The following is a 21,400-nucleotide window of genomic DNA, read 5'->3' as shown; positions in this document are numbered from 1 at the left end:
TTTCTGCGTGTCAAATATTCATTCCTATGACCATGAGATCATGTAACTCACTGACACCACAGGAGTACCTTGTGTGTATCAAACATCAAAACATAACTCGGTGACTATAAAGGTGATCTACAGGTATCTCCGAAGGTGTCCGTTGATTTAGCATGGATCAAGACTGGGATTTGTCACTCCGTGTGACGGAGAGGTATCTCGGGGCCCACTCGGTAATACAACATCACATATAAGCCTTGCAAGCAATGTGAATCAAGTGTGAGTCACGAGATCTTGTATTACAGAACGAGTAAAGAGACTTGCCGGTAACGAGATTGAAATAGGCATAGGGATACCGACGATCAAATCTCGGGCAAGTAACATACCGAAGGACAAAGGAAATGTTATACGGGATTATATGAATCCTTGGCACAGTGGTTCAAGCGATAAGATCTTCGTAGAATATGTAGGATCCAATATGGGCATCCAGGTCCCGCTATTGGATATTGACCGAGAAGTGTCTCGGGTCATGTCTGCATAGTTCTCGAACGCGCAGGGTCTGCACACTTAAGGTTCGATGATGTTTTAGTATAGTTGAGTTATATGTGTTGGTGACCCAAGGTTGTTCGGAGTCCCGGATGATATCGTGGACGCCACAAGGGTTTCCGAAATGGTCCGGAAACGAAGATTGATATATAGGAAGTTGGTGTTTGGATTCCGGAAGGTTTTCGCGCATTGTCCGAAGTGTACCGGGAGTGACAAATGGTTCCGGGGGCCCACTGGATGAGCCCACCACGCCCCAAGGGGTCCACGTGGGTTTACTGGATGTACAATAAGGTATAATGGGCTGACAAAGTCATCCAAGGAAAGCCCATGAGGAAAAAGTGGAAAATCCAAAATAGGTGGGAAAATAAGGAAGGAGTCCTAATCCAAGTGGGATTGGAGAAGGACTCCTCCCTTCCCCAAGTCGGCCGACCCAAGGAGGCCTCCTTGGCCGGCGCCCTAGGGTTTTTCCCCACCCCTTGGCTCCTCCTATATATACTAGAGGTTTAGGGCTGTTTTGAGACACAACTTTGCCACGTGCAACTCAAACCTACACCTCGTAGTTCTTCCTCTAGATTAGATTTCTGCGGAGCTCGGGCGGAGCCTTGTAGGAATAAATCATCACCAACATCGGCACGTCGTCATGCTACCGGAGAACTCATCTACTTCTCCGTCTCTCTTGCTGGATCAAGAAGGCCGAGATCGTCATCGAGTTGTACGTGTGCTAAACGCGGAGGTGACGCCTGTTCGACGCTAGATCGGGTCAGATCGTGGGAGGGATCGCGAGACGGTTCGTGGGACGGACTGTGGGACGGTTCGAGGGACGGATCATGAAGACGTACCACTACATCAACCGCGTTTCTTAACGCTTCCCGCTGAGCGATCTATAAGCATATGTGGATCAAATCTCCCTCTCGTAGATGAACATCACCATGATAGGTCTTCGTGTGCGTAGGATTTTTTTTTGTTTTCCATGCAACGTTCCCCAACAGAGTTGCCGTACACGGGAGGGAGAAGACGTGTGCTCGCTAGCCGCTGGGACGCTCAAGCTGCGTTGGGCTACGATGGTGCGCTGTGGTGGCTGCTGGGCTGTGAGGAGGGGAAGGCCGAGGTAGGCCTCTCTCTGTGGAAAACAATCCTTTTCCTTTTATTCTAAAAACATAAAATGCAAAACCTCTCACAGAAATAAAGGAAGGTTTTGGATCAAAGAAGATAAGTTTTGAACTCACAAAAATATGATTTGTTTAATAAAACTATATGGTGCCCTGCGCTTTGCTGCGGAAACCTTGGTAAAACATATGCATAAATATATGCTAGAAAACTAAAACTATTACAAAACTAAATTTAAGAATACTCCCGGCATATATTTCAAAAACAATGAAGTATATGAAGCATGTGACAAAATATTGTGTCAAAAGCAAAATATATTTGTATTGAAGTCAAACGGGTTGCCATATTTAACCAAAATGTCTAACATATGATCCATGTATGTTTGATATGCGTGCATAAAAATAAGTGAGACAAATTAACATGCATGGTTGGTGAGGTAGCATGGTTGCATGAATAGATTAGTACATAAATTATAATCATGACTACATGCATGACTTAATGATGTGATATGGTTGCACACAGAGAAAATATAGACAGTGAGCTGCAACTATTTAAAATAGAGGATTTGTTGAATATTTTTGGAGACAAAATTTAAATGCCTCTTTTGGAACCTTTAAACCTGTTTTGCAAGATTTAACTAACAGAAAATAAATAAAACAAGGATGAAAATTATTTTTAAAATACCAATAGAATAATGACAGAGTTTGCAACATTTTTAAGAGGGTGCTGCCCAAAGCAAAATTTCACCACAACACATAACTTGAGTAAAAGAGAGGTGGTGTATTTTAAAGAATTGAAGGAAGGTTTTTCACATGAGAATAACACCACATGGAGCAAGCATCACAATCTCCACAACACACACTCACTCAACATCACACGACTCAACATCATATGATGCCATGATGCACAAATGAATGTCATGAAGCAAATTTTTGTTAACTCAAACCACATGAGGCATAACATGAAAGGTTCACACATGGAATTGATACGAGGGTTGCACTTGGGCTGTTACACACATGCTCACAGATCCACTCTTACCACATGCTCATAAATCTAGCTAGAACGAGTAGATAGGAGGGAGAAATCAAACTTACATCCATCTATGCGGCCACGTGGATGCGTAGAACAAGTTAGAGAAGAGGAGGAAGACGAACCACCGCCGCCGTCCACCGTTGACCGGAGAAGACACACTGTTTACCTCCTCTTTCGTGACAATCCGCGTGGGATGGAGAGATAGAAGGGGGTGGCGGGTGTTTCAAATAGGAATCGCGCGTGTCTTTATTGGGTGACCGATTCAGAGGGAGGTGGCCTAATCCCCCCCCCACCAATTTTTCGGGGACATATTATAATCACTCACTTGTTTTCTCCAAACCTCATGTAATCAAAATTAAAATGTTCCATTACTTATACATATTGTTCTGTTGGCAAAAAAATGTGTCAACATAGTAATGTTGTCTTAACAAAATAATGGCCACAAAAAATAGTATCCACATAGAGATGGCAAAAATGGATATATATTGTTACATGTAGTACTCCCTTCGTTCTTAAATATAAGTCTTTCTAGAGTTTTATCTGCGGACTAAGTGTGAATGTATATAAACATATTTTAAAGTGTAGATTTACTTATTTTATGTAGTCATTAATGAAATCTCTAAAAAGACTTATATTTAAAAACGGAGGAAGTAAAACATTACCAAAGGTAAAAAATCACATGAAACACAAAAGCTGTACCACAGAGAGAACTTACTACATCAGGCACCTACGGATTACACCGGGCGGCAGGCCTGATTAGCAATCTCAAACCTTGATATTGATATTGATATATGCGATTATACTTCACAGGGACCTATATACGGATTACAAAGTAAGAAATATGTAGAAGTAAAGAAGGTGAAATATACGAAAAAGATTGACCAGAAAGGTGCCCTAGAGAAGAAGATCGCGTCGGACCGGGCCCATGAGCGACGCGAGCCCGTTCGTGTATGCAGCAACGGTGCGAGGAGAGTCCAACACACGGCCCATTTACCGCAAACCTAACACGGGCCCAAGAACGAGGCACCAGGTCACCACACCGACCCACGTGGACGGTGCACCCAGGGCACACAATATGCGCTCCCTCCTGTTCTGCTCACGAGGCGCGGCTCACATGTCAGGGAGCAACCGGCGCATGGACCAGGTTCATACAAACCCTACCCGTCCAGCCCGTTTTGGCGCGAAGAATTGGCGCCAAGCCGCCGCCACCTTCCCGCCAACAATACCCCCCCTCCCCCGCCCCGCACCCCTTTCACCCCCCCGCCCGAAACCCTTGCCTCCCACCGCGCACTCGCACGCCAGAGCCATCCCCTAATCCCCAGACACTCGTCTAGATCCAGAAGGTGCCAGAAGGTTCGCCGGCCATGGAGGCGTTCGGCGGCTTCTTCGTGGACGAGAAGGCGGCGCGGGTGGAGAACATCTTCGTCGAGTTCCTTAAGCGGTGAGACCAGCGCCGCCGCCGTCCCTCCTCTCCTCCCTCCATTTCTAGGGTTTCCTCATGGTCCTCTGTGTTTCACACCTTCGGTTTCCTGGGTCCCTAGGTTCAAGGAGCCGGATGCGGCGGAGCCGTTCTACGATGTAGAGATGGAGGCGATGCGGTCGCGGGAGTCCACCACCATGTACGTCGATTTCGCGCACGTTATGCGCTTCAACGACGTCCTCCAGAAGGCCATCTCCGAGGAGTACCTTAGGTGAGATTTGGGATGTTTCCTTTTTCTTTTCTTGCGAGTTACTAGTACCCATTGTTTTGTTTCTTCGTTTGGTACAAGGTGGAAATGGTTGCTCATATGGCGATTTTGATTGCATCAGGTTTGAGCCGTACCTTCGCAATGCGTGCAAGAGGTTTGTGATGGAGCACAGAGCTGGCGAGAACCGCGCGCCAATAATCTCTGACGACAGCCCCAACAAGGATATTAATATTGCCTTCTACAACATTCCTATGCTGAAAAGGTCCGCACTTGCTTCTGAAGTATGTTTCGTGTCAGCGTCAATAAGTATGTTTTGTGTCGTGAATGAACGAACTAATCATCCAAATGTGGCAACAACTTTATAATTCTTCAATCTCATGTCTTTAACTGCTGCATACTACAATTGCAGACATCAAGTGAATTCAAAGCTCAGTGTCTGCAGAATTTAATTTTATATCCAGTTGATACTTCAGTCTAAAAACTATACACTTTGCTCTGTTAGATCATAGGTGTAATCTAATTTCTTTTTGCCTGGTAATCAAAATTTCTTGGTAGGTAGCTGCCAAATTTTGACTGAATTTTCTAATATATTAGGTTGAGAGAGCTGGGGACAGCAGAGATTGGTAAGCTCACAGCTGTAACAGGGGTTGTAACAAGGACGAGTGAGGTCCGACCTGAGTTATTGCAGGGCACCTTCAAGTGCCTTGATTGCGGAAATGTTGTTAAAAATGTAGACCAGCAGTTCAAGTATACTGAGGTGGATACTCTCAACCTCCTTATATTCTGTTAGTTATTGTTCTCAAGCAATGCATCTAATGACGGACTTGTGTACTTCAGCCTATAATATGCGTTAATGCAACATGCCAAAACCGGTCAAGATGGGCCCTCCTCCGTCAGGATAGCAAATTTACAGATTGGCAGCGGGTCAGGATGCAAGAGACATCAAAAGAGATACCTGCTGGGTCATTACCTCGTTCCTTAGATGTCATTCTGCGGCATGAGATTGTTGAGAAGGCTAGAGCTGGGGACACGTGAGTGGAGGAACCCTTTTTACTGTTACTTTGTTGTCGTTTGGTTGAGCTCATTTATTAAGATGATCTGTTTTGCCAATTTCAGGGTCATATTTACCGGAACGGTCGTTGCTGTTCCAGATGTTATGGCATTAACTTCACCTGGTGAGAGAGCAGAGTGCCGCAGGGAAGGTCCTCAGCGGAAGAATGGGTCAGGTGTCCAAGAAGGTGTAAAGGGCCTGAAGTCCCTTGGAGTACGAGATCTCTCATATCGCCTTGCTTTTGTGGCCAACTCAGTGCAGGTACGCACCACTTTCTGCAATAGAGGCTTCTCATTTTTTTCCTGACATAAGTCTAATTTGGTAATTTCTCTACACGTTTCTCACCTCTCTTTAACATTGCCAGGTGGCGGATGGCAGGAGGGATGTGGACATTAGGGACCGTGACATAGATGGTGATGGCAGCGAGAGACAGAAATTCACTGTAAGTTCTGCTTATGCGACAATAACTACTAATGTTCCATAAAGTAAATTAGAGGAGAGGTACTATTTCAAAAATATGACTGATCACTTGCCCATTCCAAGAAAAACATGGCAAGTACTTATCTTTGCATTGCAATATTGCTCTGTTATGTTGGTTTAATCATGCCTTCTTGTTTTTCATTTGAGCATGCATATCAAGTAGTCTCATCTTACTATTTTTATTTCTTGAATTGTTATGTAAAGACTTATATTTAGGAACGGAGGGAGTATTATATATTCGATTACATATTGATTGAGCAGCCATGAGTGTTCCTTTCTGTTTTTTTTGTGTGTGGGTTTATAGCATAAATTATTTCTCTTAACAGGAAGAGGAGGAGGATGAGGTTGTCAGGATGAGAAACACTCCTGATTTTTTCAATAAGATAGTTGATAGCATATGTCCTACTGTCTTTGGTCATCAAGAAATAAAGAGGGCACTTCTCCTTATGCTCTTGGGTGGTGTTCACAAGATAACACATGAAGGCATAAACCTTAGAGGCGACATAAATGTCTGTATTGTTGGAGATCCAAGTTGTGCAAAGTCTCAGTTTTTAAAGTAAGTTTTTTTTTCTCATGTATTATGCCCATGTTTCTTTTTTTGTTGTTGTGAAGCTGCAATGAGCCAATTCAATGCTATGATCTCTGGCTATATAAACTCGTTACTGCTGCTTCTCAAGATAAATTGCCAATACCTGCATAAATGATATCATGACCATGTGATAAGGATGGCTCACTGTAGTGATGGTATTATGACCCATAGTATCATTCAGAGAATGATTCCATGCATTCAATAGAAGAATCATTGATGAATTATGGATTCATTTTAAGAACTAATAAATTTAGGAATGACTCTTGTCAAAATTTGGCCAATCTATTCTGTTATTCGTTGTATATTATCTTTTAAAAGACCAAATATGGACGAATTTATAGAAATGTAATTTGCTAGATTAAAAATTAATGATGGTTCACACAGATTTGCTGGGCAAAATACGACACAAGGTGTCATGATTTCTGTGGGTTAAAATGCCTGATGCTCACATTTCTAGCTGCTGTGAAATTTATTTCCTGGAATTAAAAGGTGTCCTGTGACTTGATGTTTCATCAGTCATAATGAAATTTAAAATGTGTAATCAATTTTTCAGATACACTGCTGGTATTGTTCCGCGATCTGTTTACACATCTGGGAAGTCCTCATCTGCTGCTGGATTGACAGCAACTGTTGCGAAAGAGCCTGAGACCGGTGAATTTTGTATTGAGGTAATCTGAATGTTAAGCAACCCAATGCATTTCTATCATTACCACAAAGTCTGCTTTGGTGAAACCATTATTTTTCATCTTTTGCTTGATAGAAGTCTGCTTAGGTAAAATCATTCTTTCTTCAAAATCACTCTTATACTGATCATACCGTGTATGTACAAGTATTAGCTTTTCTTATTGCATTTTAACACGTTTTCTCACCATAAATGCTGAACTGAGTTCGACTGAGCTCGAATCTGTAGTAAACTGCTGGCTAGGTGTCACTTGGTTTATGTACAATCTTGCTAGTTCTGAAGTCTTTCCTTCATCGCTGCCAATTTTGTTTCTTGCAGGCAGGTGCACTCATGTTAGCTGATAATGGCATCTGTTGTATTGATGAATTTGATAAGATGGATATTAAGGATCAGGTAGGCCTATCAAAGTTTGGCTATTATTGCCCACACCTTATTTTTCTCACTGATGTGAAACCTCGAGTGCCAATTTTATTTGTCCATCGTAGGTTGCTATACATGAAGCAATGGAGCAGCAAACCATCAGCATAACAAAAGCTGGAATACAAGCAACTTTGAATGCACGAACTTCAATACTGGCAGCAGCAAATCCCACAGGAGGACGGTATGACAAGTCAAAACCACTTAAGGTAAGTCAACAAATTAAAATTAAAATCTATCTTGTGATTCCAGAAAGTTCAAATCCCTTTTTGCTTGAATCATGAGATCTTCGTTGACTCTAATACTGCTGCAATCCCTGCCAGTACAACGTGGCACTACCTCCAGCCATTCTTTCAAGATTTGATTTGGTATACATCATGATAGATGAACCTGATGAAAACACTGACTACCACATTGCTCATCACATTGTGAGAGTCCATCAAAAACGTGAAGAAGCACTTTCCCCTGCATTTAGCACTGCAGAATTGAAGCGCTACTTTGCTTTTGCAAAGTCTTTGAAACCTCAGGTTTGCCCATTAACGCTGTTAACAAAATTGAGTTTGACTATTCATCAACTTATTGTTATTATTTATGTCATTGCAGTTGAGTTCGGAAGCAAAGAAAGTTCTGGTCGAATCATATGTTGTCCTCCGCAGAGGTGACAGCACTCCTGGTACTAGGGTTGCTTACAGGATGACAGTTAGGCAACTGGAGGCGCTAATCAGGCTGTCAGAAGCCATTGCCAGAAGCCATTTGGAAAGAATTGTAAGTTAAATTTCATGCATATGTCAATATTAGGATTGGTTGTCTGCAGTTTTGTTCTTGAAGCACCACCCTTTATGTTTGTAAAGTAAATGTACTTCACTTGCTGTGATTGATAGTAGGATCAACTTACAATCTACCTGCATTTACCTTGCATTGATTGATTTGCCGCCATAATTTGCTGCTGACTTCTTTTGGTATTAAAATCTTTTAGGTTCTCCCTGCTCATGTACGCATGGCCGTTAAATTACTCAAAACATCCATAATAAGGTGAGTTTGCTGACTATTTGACCTTTTGAAGCACTTACATTTTCATGATGATATCGGTAATAAAGAATCTTATTAACTTTTGCAGTGTGGAATCAAGTGAAGTTGACCTATCTGATTTTCAAGATGCACCTCTTGATAATGATGATGAACAGCCAGTACAAGGAGATGCTACTGCACAAGATGGTCCAGGTTGGTTTCTCACTATTTCTAAAATGGATATTGGTTTTGTTCAGTTTGTTCTAATAATTGTTGCTGCTTGTTTTCAATGTCAAAACTCTAAAAGATGAACCAGCAGAGGTGATTAAGAAGAAATTGGTTATTACTGAAGAACATTTCCAGAGAGTTACACAAGCTTTGGTCATGAGACTGAGGCAACATGAAGAATCAGTCAAGAAAGACGGTATGATTTTGTATGGCTTGCTTCCTCTTGTTCGATCCTATCAGCAGTCATGGTCACCTCACCATTATCAACTTTCCATGAAGTCTGGAAGTATCTTGTAATTTTAGATTAGAAACCCTTCAAAACGCCATTAGCCATCTAAACTTCTTCACTTTACACTCTAGCTTCAGTAGCATGGTCCCTTTCCTGGACAAGTGGAAAGGCACTCTGTGGTAGACTATAGGTTCAAGAACAAAGTGTTTTAAAATGTTATGCTTATTTGGTAATACCATGCAACACAAACATTACCTTTATTTGGCAATGCATATATTTGGTAATTTATAGCTTATGTATGTGCTAATTATCCTTCCTTCATAAGTCTCCATGGCTCAAATCTTTTAGAGGATGTTTGGAACTTTGGACTTTCCATAGATATTTTGCAAGAATTTTACAGTAAAATAGATTAATTATGTGCCTGTGATTTTATACACTTGCCCCCACTTTAATATGTCCAAACTTTCGCACTCCCAGTGACATGTTCTTTCTATTTGGTGATGCAGGGGATGGTCTGGCTGGCATGAAGCAAGGGGATCTGATCATTTGGTATGTTGAGCAGCAGAATGCCCAAGGTGCATATAGTTCTACAGAAGAGGTGAAGGAAGAAGTTAAGTGCATCAAGGCCATTATAGAGGTAAAGCCTATCATTTATCTATGTTGATAATACAATGAAAATTTCCAAACCACTTGCATTGTGAAAGGGTACATGAAATGCAGTCACCGACTACTTTGCATGTTGACTGAAATTTTGCCAATGGGTGCATCTGCAGAGGCTGATACAGAGGGAAGGTCATCTTGTGGTCATAGATGAAGGAACAGCAGCAGAAGGTGCTGCGGCAAGGTCATCGGAGCACAGAATCCTGGCGGTTAACCCAAACTATGTTATCGATTGATTAACCAGCTGAGGACACACAGCTAACTAGATCCATCTTGTGTGGTTGACCAATAGAGCACACATTCAAATGGAAATCATACTGCTGTCCTATGCTCTAGAAATGTTGTACCTGCCACCCCCTTCCCAAGGAAGCACATGTATCTCTGGAATTGTATCTTCCTTCCAAGGTTGAAGCATGGTAATTAATTTGCCACCAGTACTGTGCGTATTTTTCACCTTTTCATGGTTATGTAAACTGCAACTCATCAAGACAAGAACAACTTAATTTGTGTGCTTCTGAATTTATAAGCTTTACTCTCAGCTAGTGTTGTGAAAAACTCTGAAACCAGAGCTAGAAAAACATGCCTAGATGACATAATGCAAACATGTGTTCATTCACATTCGTGAGAATAGTGTGTTATACCGACTGAATAGGTGATTTTTATGAATTCGTTGCTGAGGATATTCTCTTTAAGGAAATAGGCAAGTAACGAACTACGTGTAGCGGAATAAGCACTCAGGTTTAAGTGTAACATGGCCATCATGATGGAATAAATGAAGAATTTGAGACAGGAAATTGAGAAAGTCTTTAATCAAAATTTTCAAACAGTAACGATCAATGTGAAGACAATGATTTGGTGACCTAGTTTCAATTGTTGTGACAATTGTATGTCTGGTTTGAAACGGTTTGATATTTAAACCAAAGGACACACAATCCTTACCGTATTCTTCTTGAGCTAAGGTCACAAAGACCTCGCACAACTCTTTGTAAGTCTTTTGGACAGACTTTCAAATCCTTACAAATTCGGCCTAATTGCTTGGAAGATGCACAAAGAAGCGTTGGTTTCACATATGAATAATCTTTGAAGTGATGCTCAATCACTTTGGGTTTTGGTTTGGGTGTTTGAGTTTTTCCTCAAAGATGATGTTTTCTCAAAGTCCTTAGAGGATGGGATGCTCTCAAATGACAAGTGTCAAGTTTTCTCTCGGAGCAGCCAACCAGCTAGTGGTTGTAGAGGGCGCTATTTATAGCTTGGGAGCAATCCTGGCATGAAATGGCATAAATGCTCCCTCATGATATATGACCGTGAAGTGTTCCGTTAGGAAGAAGAGGACAGAGATGGCTCCCCGCTTCGCTCTCACCTCCTAGCCTAGCTCCCTTGCCTCACCCACCACCGTCGACCCCCGTCGGCAGGTCCACCCCACGCCCCTCCTTCCTCCGGCCCTTGTGTGACAACCCGATGCCGACGTTCCAGAAGATTCCCCTTCTATTCCGTTTTCGTCGTGTGGTTATTGTTATTTGTCGCATCATCATCGCGTCATGCGCATCATCAGCATTGCATCGGCATCCCGTTACCGCCAGTTTTCAAAACTTGCATCCGTTGTTAGTTGCCGGTTCTCGTCGTTGTTCGTTCTGAGCCCGACCACACACGCACGCGCTCGCGACATCGTCAAACCTGTGTTTAAAAGTGTGTGTAAAATATTCTCTGATTGGGTTGAGACTTGACGCGCGGTCTTAATTAGTTGTAGCTAGGCCGCCTGGCAAATTTCGTCGCAATCGGAGTCCGTCTGGTACCCGAACGGTCGACCGTAGCGGCACCGTATTCGGTCTATCGTCGGAATGAAAATCAAAGAAATTGAGTACTAACACGTATTGCTATGGATGCTGCAAACAGGCTTTCGGCAGCAATTCCAGAAAAAAGGAATAGGTGTTTTAGCCAGGTCATCAAATCAGGGGGGCGCTTGTCGGTGTTTTAAAATAGTTGTCGGGCGCCCATTTTCCCTCTCATCTCTGCCTAGCCCCTCTACACAATGCTCCGAGCTTGCCGCAACCTAGCGTAAAAACCTCCCTGAACTCGAACCGTGCGGTCGTGACGTTGGATCCGAATCAACCCCGCTTTACGCATTCGTCATTTGTTTTTCAATAGGACCCCTAGTCTATTTTTAAGCAACCGTTCGATTTAGATCGGAGGCCGAATAGACCATCTTGGTAATGGTCTTTTTTTAATGCAATCCGGATCAAGCCACCCTTATCCTAGCCCAGCCGGCCCAAGGCCCACCTACCCCCTAGCCCTAGGCAGACAACCCTCCTTGTTTTCCTCCCCGCGCCGCCAACCGTGTCTCCAATTCCGTGCCCGACCAATTCCCCTCCACCTTTGGAACCACTCCCGATCCAAATCCATCCAACATGAGCTCCCAAGGCCGACCACCGCAGCTCGGCACGCCATCTTGCTCCGTCGCCTCCCTGCATCCGTCGGCCTGCTCCCACCTCCCGCTCGTCCCGTGTGCCGGCAGCCGCCGGCTCGCGTTGACCAGGCGGCTACCCCGCGTGTGGGCAGCGCAACGCACCGAAGCCGTCTGCCTCGACTGGCCTCCCAGCGCAGCCTCGCCGCCAGCAGTCGTAGCACCACGCTGCCAACCGAGAGGTCATGTCCCGCTGCTGTGCTCTTTCGCTCCTTTCCTCGGTCTCCTCCCTCTCTCTCCTTCTTCCTCCCCTTTCTTTTCTCTCCTCTCTATTTCTCTCTTAGCAGCAGCATGGACTGCATGGACAACCCAACTGAGCTCCGCTGCCGTTCCGTGGTCAACGTCGACGAGCCCCGCCATCGGGAATGGAACAGGCGCCCCAGATCCACCTCCCTCGACCTCGTCGCAGGGTCCTCGACAGCCGTTAGATTCCTGGGTTGGCTAGTGCATTTAGTCTCCACCCAAGGGATCCTGGGTTCAAGTCCCACGTAGCTCACATTTTGCCTTGCTTTCTTTTTCTCTTTTTTGCACTCACACACACACTTAGATTCCTTGGCCGCTGCACTATGTTGCAATTCGGCCTATGTTTCTTTTTTCCCCTCCTGCGATTTCATCTTTAACCTAGACATGCATGTTTGTATGAGTTGTGATGTTGTCCGTTTTGTAGATGCCACGCTAGTTGCATGTTGTCCCTCTTTTGTCGTGCCCCGACACGTGGGAACCCGGTAATCGGGATCACCCCGTCGTTCTTTGGCGTGACAAGCACACACTCCCAATTTGTTGCACCGGTATCTCATCGAGTTATTGGAACCGGAACATGTCGTGGCTGTCATTTGCATGCACCTTGCATTCGTGGCATAATATCATGTGTTTCATGTATCTTTTAACCGTAGCTCCATTCTTACGTTTTTTGTGTAACCGACTAGAAGGTCGTGTAGGATCACATGCTTCACCTCTTGCCATGTTAACAACATTTTAATATTGTCGTGTACCTAAACGGGAGTGAACTAAGTAAATCAAATGTGGAGTTTCGTCAATATGCAACTCGTTGCATATGAAGCTTCACTTAATGTGTAGTGCTTGCGTGATGTGAAATGCCATGCCATGCCTTGCATAATTGAGTTGAACATGCATCATATTAGGTTGTGCATCATGTCGTGCATGTGCTGTGGTGAATATCGTGTGTTGATTCTTGTTTCCGGTTTCCTTCGTCTCGATAGGTTCCGCAAGCGTGTCGGATTGTGAGGACCCGTTCGACTACGTTGGTTCGTCTGCTTCACGGAGTCATTCTTCTTCCAAGCGGGATCTCAGGCAAGATGACCATTTCCCCAGATACCATTACTATCATTGCCATGCTAGTTTTATCGCTTCTATCGATTATGTCTCGTTGCCTACCACATGTTAAATATCAGCTTCTCAACAATGCCATGAAAACCTTCAAGCTGTTCACCACCTCGCAAACCACTGATTGACTATGTTACCGCTTGCTTAACCTTGTGTTAGCGTTGCTAGTTGCAGGTGCAGTTGCTTCCATGTGATAACATGGGTTCCTTGTTATATCACCCTATTAATGCTATTTAATTTAATGCACCTATATCCTTGGTAAAAGGTGGAAGGCTCGGCCTTTCTAGCCTGGTGTTTTGTTCCACCTTTGGCCCCTTAGTTTCGGCTACCCGTGTTATGTTACATAACTGAGCGATCCTAACACGATCGGGGTTGTTATGGGGACCCCCTTGATAATTCATTTTAGATTAAAGCTGGTCTCGCAAGGCCCAACTTTGGTACTACATTTGCCTAATAACCTAATAAAATTGCATAGGGACTTTCCGGACCCCGAGGATAATTAATCAACCCCCGGGCCAGTGCTCCGCATGAGTGTTGGTCCCACTTGAGCGATGTCCGGCGCCCCCTGGTCACCCAGGGTTTAGCGATCCCGACGTCTAGCTCATCCGTCGTGTCCTGAGAACGAGATATGCGGCTCCTATCGGGATCGTCGACACGTCGGGCGGCCTTGATGGAATAGTTTTACCTTTGACGAGATATCTTGTGCATCGGGATTCCGGTGATGCTTTGGGTAATCTCAGAGTTGAGGTTTTCCACTAAGGAGTCCGAGGAGATTGCGAACTTCGTGATCGAGGATTTCTATGCGGCTTGTGGTAATTTGTGATGGACTAGTTGGAGCACCCCTGCAGGGTTAAATCTTTTCGGAAAGCCGTGCCCGCGGTTATGTGGCAACGTGGAAACTTTGTTTAACACTGGTTCTAGACAACTTGAAGTTAACTTAACTAAAACTTGCCAACCGTGTGCGTAACCGTGACTGCCTCTTTCATGAGTTCCTTCTCCGATCGAGGACACGGTGGGGTTATGTCTGACGTAAGTAGGTGTTCAGGATCATTCACTTGGTCAACAGTAGTTCACGTCCGCTATGCGTAGATCTTCCCCCTTTTTATTCTTGTACTCGTAAGTTAGCCACCTCATATTATGCTTAGCCGCTTGCTGCAGCCTCACCACTTAACCACACCTCACCTATTAAGCTTTGCTAGTCTTGATACCTTTGGAAATGAGATTGCTGAGTCCCCTGTGGCTCACAGATTACTACAACTCCAGTTGCAGGTACATGTAAAGGTTACTTGACGCGAGCGCGTTGATTGTTCATTTGGAGTTGCTTCTTCTTCTTCTTCATCGATCTAGGATGGGTTCCAGGCCGGCAGCCTGGGATAGCAAGGATGAACGTCGTTTTCTTTTCTCGTTTGTTTTCGTCCGTAGCCGAACCCTGCTCTTAATCATGATGTTTATGTATTGTACTGATGTGACTCTAATGTAGCTTGTGGCGAGCGTAAGCCAATTCTTCATATCTCTTCTTTTCAGTACATGTACTTGTAACGATATCCATTCTTGCGAAACGACGAGATGCGCTTCTATCCCTGACGAGGCCCTTGTGCCAAATTAAGGATAGGGTCACATCTTGGGCGTTACAAGTTGGTATCAGAGCAGTACCGACCTAGGAGCCCCCTTGATTGATCGAACTTGGTCGAGTCGAGTCTAGTGAAAAACTATTTTGAGTCTTAGTTATATCGGAGAGTAGGTTTGTTTTTTCTCCTCATCTATGCTTTGGTGAGGTTCACGACTTAGGAATTTTAATTCTACTCCTCTTCTCACTCAATTTTTTTAGGATCACGCGGATATTTTTGGAATCTATATGATGCCGATGTGACGGAGTTCTGTCTTGGTGCCTCTTGTCTGACTTGATTTCTTCCGGGGAGTTGAGCTCCACGGGATTCTCGAGCACATCGCTAGCATTCAGATTTCTTAGTATCTCAGAACGAAGGATGTTCGTAATTGCTTCAATACTAGTAGTGGCGAGATAACCCCGATGTCCCGAGTACTGGTGCACATTGTTCGGGAGTACTGCCATACTTTGTATCGTTGTGATCACGAGGGTCCGTTGTAGATGAAGGTCCGAGATTCTGGTTATGTGTTGACGAATGTGATACATTGGACGGGTTAGTATAGGAGTTGTGTGACATATTACTCCTTGTATCCGTGTACCAGATTGCATGACCAGAAATTTCAGGAATTCTTAGGTGGGAATTCAAGTAGTTACTTATAGGACAATCTTCCAACAAATGCATGATGTTAGGTTGGGGTTCGACATCTAGTGGATTCGTTTGTTCACAGTCGTCTTACAACGTTTCTCGTTGTGTCTTAAAGAGTCCTTGTAGCTTGCTATGACTCGGGGACGCTTCGTATGTCGTGTGTACTGCCTTGCACAGGATGGCTACTTTAAGGATCGAGCCCGTGCGATCCTGTCCATGAAAATTTCGAACGGAAATCTCTCTCATGAGTTTGTTCTGCCTTTTTTCATAAGCCTCACCCTTTGTTTTGTTAGAATATGGTAATTCGAGTTGCTTCGATGTCAAATGGTGAATTCGTATCTTTCCAAGAGCTGTTCTCATATTTCTATGGGAATTCTCATTAATCCTTTTGCTTAATCAATTGTCTTATCAATTCTTGTCAACCGGAGTCGTCATGTTAATTCTTTTCCAACCGGTTTGCTTCTCTTCAAGTGAATTCAATCCTCTCCAATATTTGCAGATCATTCTCTCAATTCTTACCGGAGTTTGTCTAATCTGTACCAAGTTGTCTTTGTTTTTCCCCGCCCTCCCACCCTTTTCTTCAGTGTTTCAGTCATCATCCAAGTGCCTTTATATTCAGTGATGCTTCCACTATCTTTTCTTCCGTGTCGTATCCGGTGATTCATTGTGAAGATTCTCGGGAGCTTCGTGTTCATCTTTAGTCAATCTTATTATCTTTTACGGTGAATTCAATTCAGTTATCCGTGTCATCTTATCCTATTCATCCTTGTAATTCTTTCCTATGTTGGAAATTCTTATCAACCTATGTTATTTATCCATTCCTCTCTTTTCTATCCGGAGTGTTGAAGTTATCTCAGTAGTTCTTGTTTTTCAATCCTTTCAATTATTTCGAGGTGCTAACCTCATCTAGTTTTTATTTATACCGGTGCAATCTCTCTTTCTAATCTATTGTTTCAACGGGGTTTCTTTTGAGTGGGCCCATAACCCACATGTTCTTTTCGAGGATCTTATTTGGCTCTTGTAATCTTTTCTCGGAGATCTTTAATTCTTTTTCAACTATGACGTAAGTATGAATTTCATCAGTCATATTCCTTCTTCAAGATCAATTTGAATTAATTCTCATATTTTGCTCAACCTTTCATTCTTCGTTATTCTGGAGTGTCTCAGTAATTCTTGGTGGTGTTCTACTCATCATTTTCAGCTTGGAACACCGAAGAAGTGTTTTATCTCATATCTTGGTCCATTCTCTTGAAGATCCATCTTTTTAGCTTTCTCGCATCTTCTTAATTGTTGCAATCATGAGTGATTCATTTCTTTCTATCCGGTGCATTTCTGAGTTGTGGTCATTCTCGATCCTCCGAAGGCCATCATTTCAGAAGAATTTTTCGTTCTTAGCTTTCAGCTTTCATCCTCAATTCTTCTCAATTGTTGTCTCTTCGTTCGTCTCTCGATTATCTGGTGCCTTGTTCTAGTTTTCTCTCAGGTGGCTCATGATCTCTTCTTTCTCATGCATCTCCATTCATTCATGGTTGCCTCGTTCATTTCAATTCTCACCGGTGTCTCTTTCAAGATTTCTTCTAGTTTGTGCTCATATCTCTCCTCAATCATTTCAAGAAGAATAAGTGGTATGCTAAATCCGTTGCTTGTCATCAATTAAACTTGATGAAGGATAAGCATAACATAATTCTTATTCTTGTTCATAGTGATCTTAATTCTTCTTCCGGACTGGCTCATCATATCAATTCTTATCCCACGTGCTTATCTTTCCTTTCCGGAGTTCCAAGTTCTTTTAAGTATCTCTTTGTGAGGCTTCATCTAAATCTTGGCAAGGGCATAGTCTTATTCTTTTCAACCTTCATATCTTTGAATCATTCTTTTGTATACAGAGGTCCTTCATGGTGGTTCATCAAGGTTTCAATCCATTCTCAGTGTTCTTCAAGATTCCTGTTGGAGTACCTCAAGTATTCTTTCTCTTGCATTTCCAGTGCATTTGTTCTTCCTTATCCTTTGAGGTGGTATTATAACATTCTTGTTAGTGTAGGAGCCTCGAAGAGTTTTCCTTTCAAGAATGAGATAATTAAATCCACCAATTCTATGATCATGAGATATTTTTTCAACTCATGATTTCTGGGTTGAGTATCTTGGTTTAGTTTTCACCTAAAGCCTTTCCTAAGGATGGTCGCAATTATGGTGCTTGTCATTAATCCAAGTTCTCGATGCACCCTCTTGGTGTAAGAAGTTTTGATATCTTTGCTTTCAACTTTCCTTGTTTCTTTAGTGGCTGGCTATCACCTCATAATTTTGAAATGGTTTTCATAAGTCCACTACAAGCTTGTTTTTTTCGTTGTTGTTTTTCCAACAACTACGTCAATTCTTCTTGTTCCGGAGGCATGGTGATGTTGCTCATTTGGGTCAATCATGTTGTTCTCTCAAGATCATGGTGTTCCCTTGTTCTACTTAGTTGTTTGTTATGAATATTGTCTGATTCTCCCATCTTATCGAATTTTTGTCCCATTTTCCTACCGAAGTGTTGCCAAAATTTTCCGTGAATTCTGCTTGTTTCTCTTATCATTCCTCATCTCTTTGCAACCTTCAAGGATCGTTGGTTTCACTCGTTTGTCAAAGAAGAAATTAAGTTTTACCTCTTGCGTTCTCATCCTCTTCCCGTTTCATTCTTGGATCTCGGGTCGAGATCCTCTTGTAGTGTAGGAGAGTTGTGACAGCCCGATGCCGACGTTCCAGAAGATTCCCCTTCTATTCCGTTTCCGTCGTGTGGTTATTGTTGTTTGTCGCATCATCATCATTGCATCGGCATCCCGTTGCCGCCAGTTTTCAAAACTTGCATCCGTTGTTAGTTGCCCGTTCTCATCGTTGTTCGTTCTGAGCCCGATCACATACGCACGCGCCCGCGACATCGTCAAACCTGTTTTTAAAAGTGTGTATAAAATATTCTGATTGGGTTGAGACTTGACGTGCGGTCTTAATTAGTTGTAGCTAGGCCGCTTGTCAAATTTCGTCGCAATCGGAGTCCGTGTGGTACCCGAACGGTCGACCGTAGCAGCACCGTATTCGGTCTATCGTCGGACGCTTGTCGGTGTTTTAAAATAGTTGTCGCGCGCCCGTTTTCCCTCTCATCTCTGCCTAGCCCCTCTACACAATGCTCCGAGCTTGCCGCAACCTAGCGTAAAAACCTCCCTAAACCCCAACCGGGCGGTCGTGACGTTGGATCCGAATCAACCCCGCTTTACGCAATCGTCATTTGTTTTTCAATAGGACCCCCTAGTCTATTTTTACGCGGAGGCCGATTAGACCATCTTGGTAATAGTGTTTTTTAGTGTAATCCGGATCAAGCCACCCTTATCCTAGCCCAGCCGGCCCAAGGCCCACGTACCCCCTAGCCCTAGGCAGACAACCCTCCTTGTTTTCCTCCCCGCGCCGCCAACCGTGTCTCCAATTCCGTGCCCGTACAATTCCCCTCCACCTCTGGAACCCCTCCCGATCCAAATCCATCCAACAGGAGCTCCCAAGGCCGACCACCGCAGCTCGGCACGCCATCTTGCTCCGCCGCCTCCCTGCATCCGTCGGCCTGCTCCCACCTCCCGCTCGTCCCGTGTGCCGACAGCCGCGAGCTCACGTTGACCAGGCAGCTACCCCGCACGTGGGCAGCGCAGCGCATCGAGGCCGTCTGCCTCGACCGGCCTCCCAACGCAGCCCCGCCGCCACGAGTCGTAGCACCACGCTGCCAACCGAGAGGTCATGTCCCGCTGCCGTGCTCTTTCGCTCCTTTACTCTGTCTCCTCCCTCTCTCTCCTTCTTCCTCCCCTCTCTTTTCTCTCACCCTCTCTGTTTCTCTGTCAGCAGCGGCATGGACCGCATGGACAGCCCAACGGAGCTCCGCTGCCATTCCGTGGTCAACGTCGACGAGCCCCGCCACCGGGAATGGAACATGGGCCCCGGATCCACCTCCCTCGACCTCGTCGCAGGGTCCTCGACAGCCGTCGTGCTCGGCTGTAGCCACTACATCGAGCAGAGGAGGGGAACCGCCTCGCCCTGGACTTCCGCGCCATCACAGAGGCGTGAGGAAGCGCGCCCCACCTCGTTCCGCACGGTGCCAATGCCGGCTTCTCCGCGACCTGGACCTGCCCCGATCCCCCCCGTCCATGGCCTCCGCGCCCGCCGTCGTTGCCGGGGCAGCCCCAGCCTGCCGGTCTCTGAAGCCTGAACCCCTGCATCCCCGACCTTGCAACATGATTCAGTTTCATCAGACTAGCCCCACGGTATGGTTCATGTGGCGCAAACCGTGCGATATATCACTCGAGCATGCATAGGTCAACTGGCTTGTGTTAACCGGTTCCATCCCAGAGATCTAGGGTTCGAATCCCAGCTATGCCCATTTATTTTTATGCTTGTTTCTGTTGACCTGCACCATGGCGTAATTCGTCTAGGCTAAAACACTACATTATATCAGACTCAGTGTGTAGCTGAGCTGGCTAGTGCATTTAGTCTCCACCCAAGGGATCCTGGGTTCAAGTCCCACCTAGCTCACATTTGCCATGCTTTCTTTTACTCTTTTTTGCACTCACACACACACTTAGATTGTCCCTCTTTTGCCATGTATGAGTTGTGATGTTGTCCGTTTTGTAGATGCCACGCTAGTTGCACGTTGTCCCTCTTTTGTCGTGCCTCGACACATGGGAACCCGGTAACCGGGATCACCCCGTCGTTCTTTGGCGTGACAAGCACACACTCCCAATTCGTTGCACCGGTATCTCATCGAGTTATTGGAACCGGAACATGTCGTGGCTGTCATTTGCATGCACCTTGCATTCGTGGCATAATATCATGTGTTGCATGTATCTTTTAACCGTAGCTCCATTCTTACGTTCTTTGTGTAACCGACTAGAAGGTCGTGTAGGATCACATGCTTCACCTCTTGTCATGTTAACAACATTTTAATATTGTCGTGTACCTAAACAGGAGTGAACTAAGTAAATCAAATGTGGAGTTTCGTCAATATGCAACTCGTTGCATATCGAGCTTCACTTAATGTGTAGTGCTTGCGTGATGTGAAATGCCATGCCATGCCTTGCATAATTGAGCTGAACATGCATCATATTAGGTTGTGCATCATGTCGTGCATGTGCTGTGGTGAATATCGTGTGTTGATTCTTGTTTCCGGTTTCCTTCGTCTCAATAGGTTCCGCAAGCGTGTCGCATTGTGAGGACCCGTTCGACTACGTTGGTTCATCTGCTTCATGGAGTCATTCTTCTTCCAAGCGGGATCTCATGCAAGATGACCATTTCCCCAGATACCATTACTATCATTGCCATGCTAGTTTTATCGCTTCTATCGACTATGTCTCGTTGCCTACCACATGTTAAATATCAGCCTCTCAACAATGTCATGAAGACCTTCAACCTGTTCACCACCTAGCAAACCACTGATTGGCTATGTTACCGCTTGCTTAACCTTGTGTTAGCGTTTCTAGTTGGCGCAGTTGCTTCCATGTCATAACATGTGTTCCTTGTTATATCCCCCTATTAATGCTATTTAATTTAATGCACCTATATACTTGGTAAGAGGTGGAAGGCTCGGCCTTTCTAGCCTGGTGTTTTGTTCCACCTTTGCCCCCTTAGTTTCGGCTAC

At 44.5% G+C, this 21,400-nt stretch overlaps 1 protein-coding gene across 1 annotated transcript; it reads left to right on the top strand.

Moving 5' to 3' along the window:
* The first annotated feature begins 3,925 nt into the window (after positions 1-3,925).
* On the top strand, positions 3,926-10,219 carry LOC123427729 (DNA replication licensing factor MCM6). The gene is made up of 18 exons (XM_045111850.1): positions 3,926-4,105; positions 4,206-4,355; positions 4,474-4,614; positions 4,947-5,109; positions 5,190-5,383; positions 5,469-5,664; positions 5,768-5,845; positions 6,210-6,439; positions 7,026-7,140; positions 7,473-7,547; positions 7,640-7,780; positions 7,895-8,098; positions 8,175-8,336; positions 8,548-8,603; positions 8,689-8,792; positions 8,887-9,003; positions 9,543-9,673; positions 9,810-10,219. Exons 1-18 carry the CDS (start codon positions 4,029-4,031, stop codon positions 9,930-9,932), a joined length of 2,457 nt encoding a protein of 818 aa, XP_044967785.1. The 5' UTR covers positions 3,926-4,028; the 3' UTR covers positions 9,933-10,219.
* Positions 10,220-21,400: the final 11,181 nt, after the last annotated feature.

Source organism: Hordeum vulgare, chromosome 1H, assembly GCF_904849725.1.
Source record: "Hordeum vulgare subsp. vulgare chromosome 1H, MorexV3_pseudomolecules_assembly, whole genome shotgun sequence".
Taxonomy (NCBI): Eukaryota; Viridiplantae; Streptophyta; class Magnoliopsida; order Poales; family Poaceae; genus Hordeum; species Hordeum vulgare.
This window is presented reverse-complemented; position numbering and strand designations above follow the sequence as displayed.